The sequence below is a fragment of the Heliangelus exortis genome, chromosome 2 (genome assembly GCF_036169615.1).
Source record: "Heliangelus exortis chromosome 2, bHelExo1.hap1, whole genome shotgun sequence".
Classification (NCBI taxonomy): Eukaryota; Metazoa; Chordata; class Aves; order Apodiformes; family Trochilidae; genus Heliangelus; species Heliangelus exortis.
This window is the reverse complement of record NC_092423.1, coordinates 122898102-122914399: the sequence shown is the minus strand read 5'-3', so window position 1 is coordinate 122914399 and position 16298 is coordinate 122898102. Positions and strand designations below refer to the sequence as shown.

At 40.6% G+C, this 16298-nt stretch overlaps 2 protein-coding genes across 2 annotated transcripts; both read left to right on the top strand.

Moving 5' to 3' along the window:
* The first annotated feature begins 2127 nt into the window (after positions 1 to 2127).
* Positions 2128 to 5512, top strand: LOC139793325 (fatty acid-binding protein, adipocyte). The gene is made up of 4 exons (XM_071737846.1): positions 2128 to 2280; positions 3545 to 3717; positions 3947 to 4048; positions 5259 to 5512. The coding sequence occupies exons 1-4, from the start codon at positions 2208 to 2210 to the stop codon at positions 5307 to 5309; spliced, it is 399 nt and encodes a 132-aa protein (XP_071593947.1). The 5' UTR covers positions 2128 to 2207; the 3' UTR covers positions 5310 to 5512.
* Positions 5513 to 11271: 5759 nt separating this feature from the next.
* LOC139793326 (myelin P2 protein-like) lies at positions 11272 to 15331 on the top strand. The gene is made up of 4 exons (XM_071737847.1): positions 11272 to 11448; positions 12930 to 13102; positions 13362 to 13463; positions 15076 to 15331. The coding sequence occupies exons 1-4, from the start codon at positions 11376 to 11378 to the stop codon at positions 15124 to 15126; spliced, it is 399 nt and encodes a 132-aa protein (XP_071593948.1). The 5' UTR covers positions 11272 to 11375; the 3' UTR covers positions 15127 to 15331.
* The last annotated feature ends 967 nt before the right edge of the window (positions 15332 to 16298 follow it).

Below are 16298 nucleotides of genomic sequence, written 5' to 3'. Positions count from 1 at the left end.
AAAAAATAAAACAAGCTAATGTCACAAACTTGAGGGTGCCTCAGAGTTTCCTTCTAACGATGACCTGAGCATGTGATGATCTGAGAAAACCAATCAGGAAAAGGCATCAGCAACTTCAGTATTTAGAATATTACTTTATTTATTTTGAGATCAGCCCCAAAGTAAACAAATATGCAAGGACTCAAAAAAAAAAGCAACAACCCAAAACCCAAGCCAAAACAAAAAACCCCACCTAAGATTAGCTATTCTAGAAAAAAAGAAAATAAAAAAAGAAAATAAAAATGAAAAAAAATCCAGTAGTCTGAAGTCTTAAGGGCACACATGTACAAACACAGCCCTCACAGCAATGCAGGCTGGGGGTTGGACTGGCCAGGGAGAAGCTCTGCAAAAAGACCCTCAGGGTCCTGGTGGGCAGTGAGCTGAGCCCTGGCAGCAGAAAAGGCCAAAACCATCCTGGGTGTTGTGAACAGGGGCACAACCAGTAGGCTGATTATTCCCCTTTCCTCAGGCTATATCCAGAGTACTGCACACAGTTTTGGAATGAGTTAATCAGAGGGCCCCCAGGGTGCTCAGGGGGCTGGGAGCACTTGCTGTGGGAGAGGCTTGGGACTCTTGGGGTGATCCATCCTGGTTAAGAGATGGTTTTGGGAGTGCTTACAGCAGCCCCCAACACCTATGGGGAAGCGACCAAGGAGCTGGAGCCAGGCTTTTCACAGCAGTGAATGGTGAAAGAATGAGAATCTGTGGGGAAAAGCTGAAAGAAAACTGGAGTTAAAGAGACCCTTATCCACTGGGGAAGAGCTGGGCAGGGCTGCAGGTTGCCCAGGGAGGATATTCTGGCTCCACCTTTGGAGGCTTCCAAGCCCTAACAGGGCACAGCCCTGAGCAGCCTGAGATGAGCTCAGAGGTGACCTGCCTGAGGTGAGACTACACTGGAGACTTCCTGACCTCCCTTCCCTCCCATATCTCTCTATAATTTTACAATCTATATAAGTATTTCTCTGTCATGTTGTTACCTACAAAGTCAACAAGCACTAAAAATATGTGTTGATGCCTAACAACCATCAGAGTATTTCCAGGAAATCCATCTTACAAGAATTGTAGAGGCTGGAGTCTGCACTTTTTAGCTGCTTTTGCCATTGGAATAGCAAATAGAGCCAAAAGAAAAGTCTAATTGTTTGACTGCTTTCTGATACTTTTTTCTGTGATCTGAGCTATGACAAGGTTTAGGGGATCAGCCAAGGTGGAATTCATTATGTCAGGCCTGTATACACCTTGCCTCACACAGATTACTACCTGAATGGTATGAACAGAAAATAAATGAAGTGTCTAGGGACCTTCAGTGAGCTGATATCAGAGCCTAGCTTTATGCCATAGCAAGTGATAATGCTAGTCGTTGGGACACGGGGCTTCAGAAAGCAGAGGGAGCAAAAGGGAGAGAAATCATCTGGTTTGTTACTTTGCTCTTCACAGAGCCCTGTATCTTCTCTCCATCATGTACGTGGTATGCAGACCTACTGCTCAATTGATTCAGATGGTGCAATGATAAGTAGATCCCAATAAAGGGACCAACATTATTACTTTACCCTTCTACAGTTACCAGCACCCTCCGTTCCAAATCCACTTCTTCTGTAATTCTGTGCCTCTCTGGAGAAACTTCTGACTGCAGGGGTGCAGAAAGCAAACTAAATCATCCCAACAGGAATTTCAGGTTTTATAATACAGGAATTTTACTGTGCCCATTTAGTATGACAGACTGAAATGAATCACAGAATCACAGAGAGTTAGGGGTTGGAAAGGACCTCAAAAATCATCGAATCCAACCCCGCAATGAAAGAAAAGAGTATGGGAAAAAATATAACCTTCTGTGGGTTGAGCCTACCTTTTTCTCCTGAAGGACAATACAATTTAATTGTTTGCCTTTAAGATGAAGTGTTCTTCAATGACAAAAATAATTAAATAAAAACAAGACAGTGATCTTTGCACTAGTAAGGGCATATGAGTAATAACACTATGACCTACTGGCAAAGGAGGGGTTGGGGAGGAAGGAAAGCACTGGGCACTGGGACTCTCTCTTCATTGGTCATCTTAGAATATCATGTGGTCAAGGCTCCTTTTTAAAGATAACTCCTGATCTCCTGGAGCTCATAGTATTCTCCTGTCCTGCATTTCTGCTTCTGTGGACGACTTCTCTCAAGCCTGACAAAATGTGTGACCACTTTGTGGGTACCTGGAAGCTCCTTACTAGTGAAAACTTTGAGGACTATATGAAAGAACTAGGTGAGAATTTTTATTTGAAGTTGTTATATCTGGGACTGGGAAGGAATGCTAATTTTGAATTTTATTCTTTGCTTGCTTCTTCTGGCTATGCTGTTTACCAAGCCTATGCTGTTTTAGCCCAACTATTTTGATCAGATGGTCTTAAATTGGAGAACGTTATTGTTTAAATCAGTTATGTCAAATTCCTATAGAGTAGTTTTCTGTGTTTGAGAGGAATAGTTACAGGTAAGCCAAGTCTATGCATGCCTACTTAGTAGTATTATAAATGGAAGTAAAACATGTCACTGCAATATTTTGTGTGGATTAGTGTTTATCCCAGAAAATACAAAGCAGTGTAATGCTAGAAGGTAGCAAGTTTCTTTGAGTCTGAAAGCAACACACCTAAATGTCTTTGTATTGCTCCTGGACTAGGAGACTGATTAATTGTCATGCCTATTATACTGAATGAAGCTCTGGAGCTGCCTTCAGTCAATATTAACAAAGAAAATTGCGTAGACTCCTGAAGATGCTTGCAAAAGATTTGAGGGATAACACCCGTCTCTAGAGGTGTTGACTTCTTGCTTACAATTGAAATTGGGCTTTAAAAGGTTTCCGCGTTTTTTTAGTGTGGGGGAATCATGGGGTAACTTGCACTGATTGGATCATTACGTGCTAAAAAGCTGGGGGGCTATTTGGAGATTAGAGTTAAAATACTCACAGAAACTTGTGCAGCTTTCAGGCAGCTTTCAGTGAGCCTCTTGCACTCTTAATCTTTACCCCAGATTTTACTCAGGACGTAACCATTGCCAGCTATTTCTTAATCATTTCCTTTAATTCAGCCTAGCCCCTGATAATTATAAAAAGGACTTTTTTTTTTTCCTGTTTGTTTGTTTGTTTGTTTGGCTTTATGGCTTTATAGCTTAGAAACTGTCTTCTATTTCTGCTTATTTACTTTTAGATAGTGTACATACCAACACAGTTATTTCAAACAAGTCTATGTACAACTATCTGACACTAAAATCTTGTCTCAGTCTTTGAAATATGCTTTTTCTATTCAGACAGTGACAGAGCAGAGAATTTCATTATGTCATCCCACCTAGCTTGATCCATAACCATATCAAGTTAGTGAGATGTTACAAAGGAACCTCTACAAAATACAATTAATAAATAATTCAGAAAGTAATAGAGAAATCAGAAGTGAAGTGGTTTTTTTCAACAAAAAAAAAAAAAAGAGAAAAACACCCAGTAAAGATAAAAATGTCATAGTGCTCTGTCTTATTTACAGGTGTGGGATTTGCTACCAGGAAAATGGCTGGTGTGGCCAAGCCCAATGTAACTATCAGCATCAGTGGTGATGTGATAACCATCAAAACAGAAAGTACCTTCAAAAATACAGAGATCTCTTTCAGGCTGGGTGAAGAGTTTGACGAGACCACAGCAGATGATAGAAAAACAAAGGTGAGTCCAAAAATGGCACTTTTAAAATATATCTCTCAAAAGGGATGTGTGAGCAGGAGGACAGAGTTGTGATTTTGACATCCAGTGTAGAAATGTTGCCTTCAATGGTAAGACTGCTATGGCTGCTTTGTGCTTCAGTCTTGTTTGGATATGGAGATGGTCTTCTCTTCAGCCTGGAGCACCCTGATGACACAGTCATGTTTTGCCTGTTTTTTCTTTTCTTTGGCAGAATGTCATAACCTTAGACGGTGGCACGCTGAAGCAGGTGCAGAAGTGGGATGGAAAAGAAACTATCATAAAGAGAAAAGTTGTGGATGGGAACCTCGTGGTGGTGAGTTCATCTGAATTCATTGTGCAGAATTCTTGTTTGGTGGCCATGGATACACTGGATTCAAATGCAGAGAATGAGAGCATCTGAAAGGGCTCTTGGCAAGAAGTCTCTCTGAATGAGTCTGGAGCATGTTTTAAAGCTGAAATGGCACTAAAATTATAGAAGGGTATGTTTGTACGTGTTCTCCACTCTGAACAAAACATGGCTAAGAAAGAGTAGGCAGAAAAACCAACAAACCCATTGTTGAGGGAAATTTTTGTGTATCAGAATCATTGAGTCCTGGACAGTAAAAAGGAAGTATTAGCAGCATCCATGTTAAATGTGCCTGCTCTGTGCTGCTGCAAAATATTCCTGTTAACTTTCACTGAAGACTCAGCAGCAGTCTTTGTGATTATTACTACGGCTCACCAACAACTGGGTTAATAATATAAAAACAAAAAAAGAAACCTGTATCTGTGGTCTGTTGATTGGTGTTGTCTGGTCAGAGAGCACTGAGCCTGACTCAGTGCCGAGGCCCACCTGCAGTTTGAGGTTTCCTAGCACTGGTTTCCAGCTTTAGGAAAGACACTTTGAAGAAGCTGGGAGGAGATTAATACTGTGTTCATAAAAGGCAGCTGAGATTCCTACTTACTACAAAACAATATGCACACAAAAAATTCCTGACGAATTTTGCCCTCCTCTAGAGAAAAACGTGTGTCCACAAATTCAGTATTTAAATTTCTTTGGACAGAGACCAGAGGAGAACAAAGAGAAATAGGTTTTAATAGCACCTTCGTTAGGAAAGACTGAAGAAAACAGAGTCTGATCTAACAGAAAAATAGATGAGGACAGAGCCCAACATGCAGAGGCTGATGTGGGCAGCTGCAAATCTGAAAGCTGTGTAGGTGTCACACGTGTGTGTGTTGTGCACACGTGAGAAGACAAGACACAGCTACAAAACTTGAAACAGGGCAAGGCTCCAGAATCCTCCACTCTCCCTGAAAATGATAGGAGCCTTCTTCAGAGGCTTTTAAGAGGAGCTTAAAATTCTCCTGGGAGTTGCTGGAACAGTTCTTCCAGTCCTGTGCTTCTATGAAATATCTTGGACTTCTGCATCTGAAGCTCTCACACTTGAGTTTCACTTGAGAAGGGCAAATGCAAATTCTTTCTTATACTGGCTCCCAATGGATAAATAATTCTCTGAATTCTAACTTTCTGCCTTTCTTTACAGGAATGCACCATGAATAATGTTACCTGCAAAAGAGTTTATGAAAAAGCATGAAGAAGTCATCCTGACACAGGTCTAATGCTTAAAGCTGGAGAAAAACAACTTTACTTAACCAAAGGAGAAAAACTAAAAAAAAATCCATTTTAAAGAGAACTGTGCTTTTTACAGATATATCCCAAAAGAGTTACACGCAGCTAGCTCAACTTGTTGTGGCTATTAATATAATAAATATAAATAAAATGTTCTGCTTTCTACAACCCATGCTGGTGCTGGAGTTCCTCAGAAAAGGGCTTGGGGGGATGCAACATGGGGATGGATGCTGTGTGGAAAAGCACCATGTGAGAGCAAGTGCCACACTCAGTAGCTGTGACCCATCTCACTGTAGGAAGAGGGTCAGAGAGGATCCAGTGTGTGGCACGTATTGTGTGACAGGGATAGATAGAGACCTGGACACAAAACATCCTCCAGTGAGCACTGACTGTGGGGTACCCACTGCAAGGAGTCAGTATGGAGCAAGGGGAATAATGGGAATGCTCCTCCAGGCTTGGAGGGAGGGTGTTGTCCCTAGGGCAAGAAGGACAATTGCTGTGTGTGCCCAGTGATGGCTTCCAGGCCCCTCCTTTTCACACAAATGCTGATAATTTTAAGCCCAGGGCTCACCTGGGTTTGATCTTGTCCTGTTCCATCTGAAGTGTGAAATTACAGCCGCTGTAGCTCTCTGCTGTAATTATTTTGTTAATGTCCCATTCCTTAATAATTTTAGTCCTGGATTAGCAAAGTCTTGAATTAATAATCATAGTTTTAAATGTAATTTCAGGCTTACTAACAGTCTGCTAGTTGCACATGCTTCTTTATATATATATATAAAGACATTTTCTACTAGCTCATTAGGTTAGGTCAGCCTTGGGAACATGAGCATCTTCAGAGGTAAAGCCTGTTTGGACACCAAATTTTTCAACTCTTCTTGTTCTTGAACTACCTTATTTTACTGCCCTTAAACCTGGCTTCCTATTTCAAACTTTTGTGTCCAGAGAAACCCTGATTTCTATAGCTGGGAGAACTCAAACTTAAAGAAAATGAGAAGTCTAAGGAAAATGTGGACAAGAAGAGCCTGAAAAGGTATAAAACCACAAAATGGGGAAATGAGCACATCCCAACTTTTTTCAATTTCAAGTTTTTTTCAACTAAGAGCTGTGAACCAAATTCCACATATTCCTGACATTCCTGAGGTCAGCTGTCAGAGGTGACAATTCTGAGTCCCTACAGCCAGCAGCAGACACTTTGGGCACTTGAACTTTACTCTGCATGACTCACACTGTTCCCAAGTTTCTGCACTATTAATACAGCTGGAGAGGGGAAAAGAAAAACTTTTACCCTCTGGATGAGGGAAGGAATCATTTAAGAGCAGTTCCAAACGCCTATCAGTAAAATTGTGCAGAACATGTCAAAAAAAGGTATGAACAAACAGCTCCCCTGGTTTTTACCTTGTCTTTGTTGGCTGAGAAATCTCATTAGCTTAAAGAACAGCAGCTGCATAGGGTAAGGAAGTCTGCTTCAGAATAGCCTATATATATAAAATACTAAATCTACTTAATATTTAACAAAACCAAAAATAATTTACAAAAGCCAGGATAAAACCTGCATAGGAGACATGATAGTAAAAAGCAGCATCATTGGCTTATGTGAACTATATATAAGTATTAATAATCATAGTTAAATATCTGTGACTGTTCACAGATATGGAAGCGCTACATTTCAGAGGCCAAATTTCCAATACTCATAAAGCAGCCTTTATTTTCAAAAAATATGATATTCTTAATCAAGCCTGCAGTTAGAGTTTTGGCATTCACAGTGTGATTTTTCAGAGGCGGGTAATCTCTTCTGAAAACATCACTATTCATTTTACTACCCTGTGAATGAATTCAGACTTAGCAAATGAATCAAGGACTAGGTTTATTAATAAAAAAGCCACTTAAAGCTTCAACTTCTGGAAATTTCAATAAAATGGCATTGGTCTATAAATTTTAATAGGGCTTAGAATGAGGAATTACTGATGCTTTTCTTAGAATATGAACATGTCTTAAACTTATTCTCTGAAAAAGAATGAAACATTCTCTAAAAGAGGCAGCAGCCTAGTGAATTCTTGAATAAATGGAGATCACTTCTCTCTGGCAAACAAAGGTGTGTGCTCTCAGACCTGGGCAGAGGTGACAGTGTGCATTTCTGAGAACACAGGCATAGCAGTGTCTTCTCCTTGCCTGCAGAACATCGCAGGTTCTCCTCTGCTGAACTCCAAATATCAGGATTTGCCCCATAGCATCCCTCTCAGAAAAAGGGGGATCTTACCAAGCCCTAAAAACTTTGAGGGCAACAGAGTCATCTCAGCAGGAACCTTTTTGAATGCTGAGGGGATCTTTGCCTATTAGCATATTTGCTCATACTGCTTTATAATTTTCCTGGATGACAAGGGGGAAAGGAGTCTCACGCCCACAGGCTTTTAGAAGCTCAGGAGAAGGACAAAGCAAGGCTTATTCTGTGATATGACCTTTGTGTTATTTTTTTCTGGTTTTAACTCTTGCTTTCCACTGTGAGAAATGGGGAGCACTTGTGCACCATGGCCAGCAGTCAGGGATGCTGTGTGCCCAACTCTGCAGTCTGCCCTGAGATCCCCCCCATTCCTTTGGTCACTCTTGGTCTGGTCTCCTGAGATGTCGCAGCTAAGGAGACAAAAGGCTCTTCACACCCTCCAACTTATCTATTTGGAAGAGGCAGACTGGTGACCATGTGTTCATAGTTGATCTCTCAGCTCCATAGAATCACTCTTAAAACATTCTTGGTGTCCTCGCAGCAAGGCAGGCATTTGGCCTCTCTTGTCCACTTTCATTTCTGTTTCCTTCATTGCTCTCCTAGGAGTTTAATTCAGATTTTTTTTGGCACTAAATTTTCACAGATCATATTTTTTGCAAAGAAAATTACATAAATTTACTTTCTATATTTCCTTATCTAGTCTTTTTACATTTTTAGCTTTCTGTTTGAGCTCTCTATTTTTACCAGATTACAGTACATTGATTTCAAATCCATCCATAAGCAAAAGGGGACCCAATGCTCCCTCTCATCACATATACTCACAATTCTTACCATTTTTGTCCCATTTAAACGTGGTTTCCCCATACATTATTTCTACTGAAAATATAATTCCCTGCTCTTTGTCTTTCTGGAATGTAATTCTTTTAAATGAAAGTGCTGATTTTTCTTAGTGACAAAGAGATGGATGGTAGCAATGTCAACATTGTTTGAGACTGCTTAAGACTGGGGTTTTGTCTGTATAAATAATTCCCTGTCACTTTTGTTCTTAAGGTTACTGGTACTGCAGTATAGCTGTTCTGTTCTGACTAATTTGCTCTTCTTGAATTTCTTTGGGCCTGATTTTACAATGTCCCAATCATCTTTATTTCTCAAAGGCACCAGCCTTATTTTGTTAAGGTGCCTTTATGAGAATGAAATGAAATGAAATGAAATTAAATTAAATTAAATGAGAGAATAAAGGATGCCTGAGGCACAACAGTAGAATATTTTAATATTATTCCTTAAAAAATAATGGATAGTTTCATTTAGGAGAGCTTTCTCATTTCCAGAGATTGAGTAAAAGAGCCATTTATCCTTTACACAAATGTGATATAATGCATGTCTGCTTCAGAAGAGCACTGTGTGGAGGACACCTTTGAAGACTGACATTTAGTTACACATTTCAGATACAGCTTCTGCTTCCTGCTAGGGGCAAGAGAGCTCTTTATTTTGTTCTCATTTTCAGTCACTCTACACTTCCCCTCCTTACATTGCAGTGTTATTAGACCTGAGCAGTAATGGGAAGTTCTCAGCTTACCCTTGGTGATGTCATGACTGATGGGGTAAAACCATTTTGCATATACAACCAAAACTTGTGACTTAAGACAAGTGATATCCCCTCAACCACAGTACAATCTGAAGACTACTATATTTTCCCTGCTCAGTTGTATTGCTTTCCTGCTTAAGCACATTTCCCTTCTTTGATATGACAGCTTTGAAAATGAGACCCAAACCTCACTATCCTTGGCCCAGCATTGGCTCCATCTTTCTATCTCAGGGTAGAAAAGTGGCTTTCTACCCTGAACCCAAGAAATTTAGTCCCCCAGCCTACCATCCCACTGTCCCCCTCATCCTTACAATGTAGATCTGAAAAGTCCCTAAGTGTGATCAGAACCCAGCAACTCTGCAAAAAACTTTGGCAAAAAGACAGATAGGTGACTATTTTTCATTCATGTAGGAAAGAAGCCATCTAATGCTTTGATGTATCAAGTAATAGCTTTCTCCAGGGAGATAGTTTGGGAATGGGAATGACAGAATGATGCTTAATGTTGTTTTACACTAAATAGTTTCAGATAGTTGGAGTTGTCTTGAATTGCAATGCTTTAAATTCCTGCCTGTCAAATATACGTTTGGTTTATATAGGTGTTCTTTGTGAGTGGTTTTTACTAACCACAAGGCAATAGTTCTAAATCTACTTCTTAAAAAAAGTTTTAAATCTTCAAACTCAAACTTTTCAAACTTTAAACTGAGCTTTGTAGAAGAGGCCTGGGAGTCCTGGGAGGCACCCAAGTTGAACATGGACCAACAATGTTCCCTCATGGTGAAGATTTGCAATATCCTAGGCTACGTTAGGAAGAATGTTGCAGGTCTGGGGAGATGATCCCCTGTACTCAGCACTGGTGAGGTCACACCTGAAGTGCTGGGTCCAGATCTCTAGTGCAAGGGAGACATAGACTCAAGGAGGCTGTGGAGTCTCCATCTCTGGAGATACTCAGAAGCAATCTGGACATGGCCCTGGGCAACCAGCTCTAGGTGGGCCTGCTGGAGCAAGAGGTGTGATCAGACGATCTCTGGAGGCTCCTTCCAACCTCAGTCATTCTGCCCTTGTGTGAAAGTTTAGATCACAACAGTTGAGGCACACAGACACATTCTAATCCTTGCAGTAATGCCACTGGAAAAGATTATTGCTATGGCAGACTTTTGTCATCTCACATGGAGATAGAAAATGTTGGGCCTGAGTGTGCCATTTCACATGGCATAGAAGCAGCTATTGCCCTTCATGGGAGGAGGGAAATGTGAAGATATCTGACAGTAGTAATACACATTTGAATGCAAGGCCTTACACCACTGCACTGGCTCAAACCTGCCCTTACCTTTGGGATAGACCAACCACCCAGGTGCAGAAAGGCAAAGTAAGAGCACTATATGCCACCCTCCCAGCTCAGTGAAACTATTCACCTCTTGCCAAGAGACTTTGAATCCTTGAATGATGAGTGTTTTAATGACTCAACCTCCGTTCTCACTTTCCACCTGCCAAGCACAAGAGCTGATCTCCAGTGATGCAGTGCCCTTCTGAACATGCCCTGTTGTGGAAGAAGGGAGGCAGAAAAGTTTGGCTGCTTCTTCTCTTAGGAATATGTGCAGGGAAGAACCTGCAGCTTGGAATCATTGTTCTGATGCAAAGGCAGGATCATTCAGTGCTGCCCTTAAATGATAAAAGCACAGAGAACACTTTTCAGGAAACAATACTCTATGTACAGCAGCTTCTCGATAGTTCCTCCCCTGAACCCACATGGTTTTGATTCACCTGACTAGCACTCTGGTGACAGCACTGGCAATTGTGATAGCAGGAGGATGGTACTGGGAGGACAGTCAGAGCTGGGTTTCAGATGGCTGCAGTGCCCCAGCGCCTGGTGGTTCCATGTGGCACAGACCCCACCGCAGTGTCCCCTGACAGCTCTGTGGCTTCAGTGGTAACCTCACATCCCCATCCCCACGTGTCCCTCTCAGTGTCCCCATCTGTTCAGAGGAGGAAGCTGAGGCACGCGTCACCCGGAGCCTTGGTACTGACACGGCTGCCTTGGACAAGGTGCACATTGTCCTGCCCTGGCACTGCCTCTCCCATTGGCCCCTCCTGACTGCTGCGGGGACTGGGCATCTTTAAAGGGCAGCCAGCAAGGTCTGAGTTGGGCACACGATCTCTCTGATTCCCATCAAAAGCTGCTGTGGCCACTGCCACTCTCTGCAGGACCACTGCCTCACAAAGCCAGTACCATGTGCAACCGGTTTGTGGGGACCTGGAAACTCATCTCCAGTGAAAACTTTGATGACTACATGAAAGAACTGGGTGAGAAGTGTTCCATTTTCTTCTTCTTTTTTTGTGTTTTCTTTGGGAATGTCTCCTCTTCATCTTATGCTTTAATCCTGGATGGTGCCTTCTTTCTGGCCGCAAAACTACTTTAATTACTTCTCGGGTACAATTTCATTCCTTTCCTTTAGCACTGAAAAGGGAAAAACAGAAAGGCAGGAACCAAATTACTAGATAAAATTTACTTTTGTAAATTTACCTGATATAATTTGTTTTTCTGTAATGAGAAGAATCTATGGAGATGCAGCATTTTTTTATGTTTGTCTTGATTGCACCAGTAAACTCCTGACTTGTCATAATTTACAATATATAATGGAGCTGATGTCTCATGACACTTTGGTTTCAGAGGTCTGAATTTTATGAATGAATCTATCTGTTACAGAAGAATGCCAGGAACGTCATAAATTAGGCATTGTTTTCATTTTAATGATGACTTCACTCCCAAATAACAAGTGCACAGGCAGTCAGCTACAGCATTTCTTTTGCTATATAAATAGTTCACTGATTCACTTTATGTGAAATGTTAAACTGAGTAAAAAAAGAACTGCAGTTAATTAGCCACATTAAATGTCAGATGAAAGTCCAGCTACAGATATTTTTCTAAAGATCTGAACAGATCTTTTTAATATAGATTAATTACTGCAAATTGTGCTATAATTTACAGATAAATTTATATCCTTTTATATAGGACCTTTTAATTTGAGCATAGCATAGCATTAACAAAGGAAAAACTATAGCTACCCCTTTCCTGCTTTTATAAAACAACAGTACATCATCAGTGGCCTTCTTTTTACTTTGCTCCAGACCTCACAACTTGTAGGCAATACTGAAGAGCATGAGGTAATACAAAAGGTTTTTGATGTGCAGATTTTCTGGAGCTCTTTGCAGCTCTTTGCTCTTATATTTCAACTTTTAAAATATTTCCTACTTGTACTTTTCACTAGGGTTAGATGTAAAATCCTTAAAGGATGCTAGCAGTCCCTTAGGATCTGCCCTGTCTCTGTTATATGTTTAAATGAACAAGCAGAAACATGTCGGCAGCTGAGTATTCAGTTTCATTCATGCAACTGCTTTACCAAAAGTACAAATTCACAGATTTGTCAATATTTTTTTTTTAAAAAAGGACTTTTGCAATCTTTTATGAGAAACAGATTTTTCCTCTTTTTACACCCATTCTATCTCTACAATAATTCATGAAGATTTGTAACCATATTTCTTCTTAGGCATATATACACAAGCATGTTCTCATGTATATTTCTTGCTGAAGGTACACTCCATCGGCTGGAGCTGCTTCAGCCTCTGATTGCAGCACTTCCACATTCAAGGAATTCTACTCCTTCGATCAGGCATTAGAGTATTGAAGACGAAGCTGTTCTTTATTCTTCCACTGAAGGTTTAAGGAAGGATGCTGATGTTCTTGCTTGCTAGAATGTAATTATAATTTTGTTTCTAATTTCTAGGAGTAGGCTTAGCTTCCCGGAAATTAGGTGGTCTGGCAAAGCCCGATGTGATCATCAGTATGAAAGGGGACATAGTAACCATCAGAACTGAAAGTACCTTCAAAAATACAACAATCTCTTTCAAATTGGGCCAGCAGTTTGATGAAACAACAGCAGATGACCGGAAAGTCAAGGTAAGGGAGTTTATGATCTCTGAGTGGTCTGGGCATCTCCTAGAAGATCACCAGGGTTTTTTCTACGCTCTTAGTGCACTGTGAGTTTTCCAAACTATTGAAAGAAAGCACTGAAAGAAGAAATAGTATTGTGCTGAAACTAATGTTACTAAGTGGGTCATGAACTAAGAATGCAGATCTTGCTGAACATAAAATGAATTACTACTCTAAACTGCAAAGCTCACACTGTAGTCTGAAACTCTTCTCTTTGCCTTTGCAGAGCGTTGTAACCCTGGAGAAAGGGGCATTGGTGCAAGTGCAGAAATGGAATGGCAAAGAGAGCACGATAAAAAGAAGACTGGTCGATGGGAAGATGGTGGTGGTAAGTTCATACTCATGGTAAACTGATAAAGGATGAAGCCCTCGGTTTGTTTTTGTGTTAGCAGACTGCCAGCTTTGGGCTTTCTTTCTGGCTTATGAAATAAATTAAGAGGGAGAAAAAGGGAACTGAGCTTAGGAAACAAGATGGAATAAATATTGTTCCATACAGCAAATTGTTTTCATAGCTACTGTATCAACAAAACTGCAATGAATTGATAGCATACGTACTTCTCTCAAGATTATTTTTCTTAAAAGAAATGCAAATAAAACTTTGTGAGATGCAAATAAAAGCTTGCAAGTTACATTTTGCTGCTGCTGGATTAACTCTTTCCTTTTTTCTAACTTTGGAATCAAGGCTGTCCATTTTAGAAAACTGATTTTACACCTTTTCACACGTCTATGTCCACTAAACCCCATCAATTATCACACTTGCTTTTTCCATAGGAGCATAATGAGTGCACTAGGCAGGTGCTCGAGGTTTCTTGGGTGACAGCACCTGCCTGTGTGGTGATGTGCAGTGGGGACATAAAAGTCCTGATTGCCTCTCTGAATAGCCCACTGCAGTGAAGGAAACCATGGCTTTTCCAGAGGCAGGATCCTGCTGGCTTCCCCTCAACCCCTGTCCAACCAGCCTTTGTCTAGCAGCCACAGGAAAGCCATGGGCTGGCCAAGCCAGGGTGGTAAAACACATTTCAGGGACCCTAGTTCTAAGTAAGGTTCACTACCAAAATTAAGATTTCACTTTTGAATGAAAGAAAGTACTTTGTTGATTGAAATTCATATGGCACAGCCCAACCAATTTAGGCAATTTGTTTGAAATTATCAGCATTATGCCTTTAGATGCTAGCTTGTTCTGAGTGCAAGTTTTTTTAAGCTCTCTTAGATTTGGAAGGATGATTTGCTTTTGCATGCCCTCGTGCCTGTATTTCTGTGTGATTTTTTTCTAATTATTACACCATCTTTGAAAAGCAGAGAGGGAGAGTCTCTCTTCCATCAGCATCCTGCCATCTACCCCTTACCTCAAACAGGTAGGGGGAGGAGGCCTGTTCTTTCTTTTTGAAAAAAATGAGGTGTTTTTTTTAACATCTCATCACCTCTGCCACAGGCATCCTGTGGCTGTGAGTCACTGTTTGGGAGCCACTGAAGGCCACTGGAGCAAGAGGGTTAGGAGAAATATTTTGTGACTCATAAGTGCAAAGTTTTTTAAGCCAGAACCCTGACCTCTGAACTACCCAGACTATTTTTCCTTCCACAGAAAAAAACCTTCATAAAATTGGAAGTGTTCACGGGCCATGGTATAAAAAACTAGGTGGGGCTGATGTTTCTGTCAAGTAAGCAATAGTACCCAGAAAGGTAAATTTGTTTCTGGAAGCTGAGCCTGATTTTGCAATCTATATGTCATTTTATGCCACTTAACTAAGTCTAAAGATGTTAAAACAGAAAACACTGCACTTGCAATATAAAAATGGCTTTGCTGTTTGCTCTACAAATTATGTAAATATGTAAAGTTATAAAACGTGACATCTGGATTTTCACTGACTACAGAGGAGACTGCAGCAAAAACAACTGCTGTCAGCAAAAGGTTCATATTAATCTTTTCCTTTTTGCCTTAGGAGTATTCCATGAAAGGTGTTGTCTGCACTAGAGTCTATGAAAGAGTGTGAAGAAATTCCCTCTCTGCACTGGACTGGGACTGGCTCCTAAAATTTTGCTCAGCTCAGTGACCACAGCCTCATGCACTGTGCTTCTGCGTTTTCTTATTTCCTTTTATCAGGAAAATGACTACACTATGACTTGATATTTCAGAGCCATAGTATAACTAATCCAAAATATTGTGATGATCCAATAAAAGCTTCTCAACACATTAAATAGAGTATTTGTCTTCACATGAATGATTTGTTTTACCTTTCTTGGATGGCGTTATCTTTTCTGTTGTTCCTGTCTGTGTAAGTGGTCAGACTGCTGCAGAGTTAAATAGTGAAGCACAATTGATCTGCCTCTGTGAAAGAGTTAACACCACTTCCATAGTATGTGTAAATGTTACTATCTCATTAATTCAATACTCCTTTCCTATAAAAGATATTATTGCTGAATAGTTCCTATAGGGAAAATCATCTTTATCGTCAGGGTTTTTGACTTTTACTATGATTTATTTTTCCAGCCTTTTGGTTTTACTACGTCATTGTTTCATTCTTATCCCAAAATGTTTATACTTCTTTCAGTACTACTTTTTATATTCAGACATTTCTTTGGAAAAGAACAGCTTTCATAGGAAAAATATATCAGAACATATTTCATGTTTCTCAGCTAAAAGAGACCTGTGAAATGAAGTGTGGAGCAGGTGTGAATGAACTCCAGATATATTAAGACTGGAGGGTTTCCCATTGGAAAGTGCTAAGCAACCCAGTCTACTTCTAGCACAGCATTTAAGCATGTGCTTAATATTAAGCACAGTAGGAGACTTCACTGGCTAGAGTTTGTTGCCAAGCCCAGCTGAGTAGACAAGCTCTTCAATCCTCCTATGGCACTTATTCTGCTTTTAACTAAGGAAAAAAAGCAGTTAAACCAAACCTAGGCTTCTGGTACTACACATAATCAAAAAGCACTGTAGCAGTTTGTTAAATTTTGCCTCCATTAGCTGGTGTTGGTAACCCTACGACATTCATGCTAACCACATGGAGTATTTCATCCCTTGTCATTGTCCCCATGCCACCACACAGCCCTCTCCCTGCCTTCTCGATGTGGTTAAAGCAGCTGTGAGAGGCACGTGTGTTTATTTTGGCTTCTCAGGAGTTGCTGTACTGACATGAACCTTTGCCTGCTGGTTTTACAGCCA

Bases quoted from the DNA above. Each gene is read 5' to 3' on its own strand.
- LOC139793325 (XM_071737846.1), top strand. From the start codon at position 2,208: ATGTGTGACCACTTTGTGGGTACCTGGAAGCTCCTTACTAGTGAAAAC. The intron at 2,281-3,544 runs GTGAGAATTTTT...TCTTATTTACAG, and splicing joins GGACTATATGAAAGAACTAG to GTGTGGGATTTGCTACCAGG. The intron at 4,049-5,258 runs GTGAGTTCATCT...CTTTCTTTACAG, and splicing joins TGGATGGGAACCTCGTGGTG to GAATGCACCATGAATAATGT.
- LOC139793326 (XM_071737847.1), top strand. From the start codon at position 11,376: ATGTGCAACCGGTTTGTGGGGACCTGGAAACTCATCTCCAGTGAAAAC. The intron at 11,449-12,929 runs GTGAGAAGTGTT...TCTAATTTCTAG, and splicing joins TGACTACATGAAAGAACTGG to GAGTAGGCTTAGCTTCCCGG. The intron at 13,464-15,075 runs GTAAGTTCATAC...TTTTTGCCTTAG, and splicing joins TCGATGGGAAGATGGTGGTG to GAGTATTCCATGAAAGGTGT.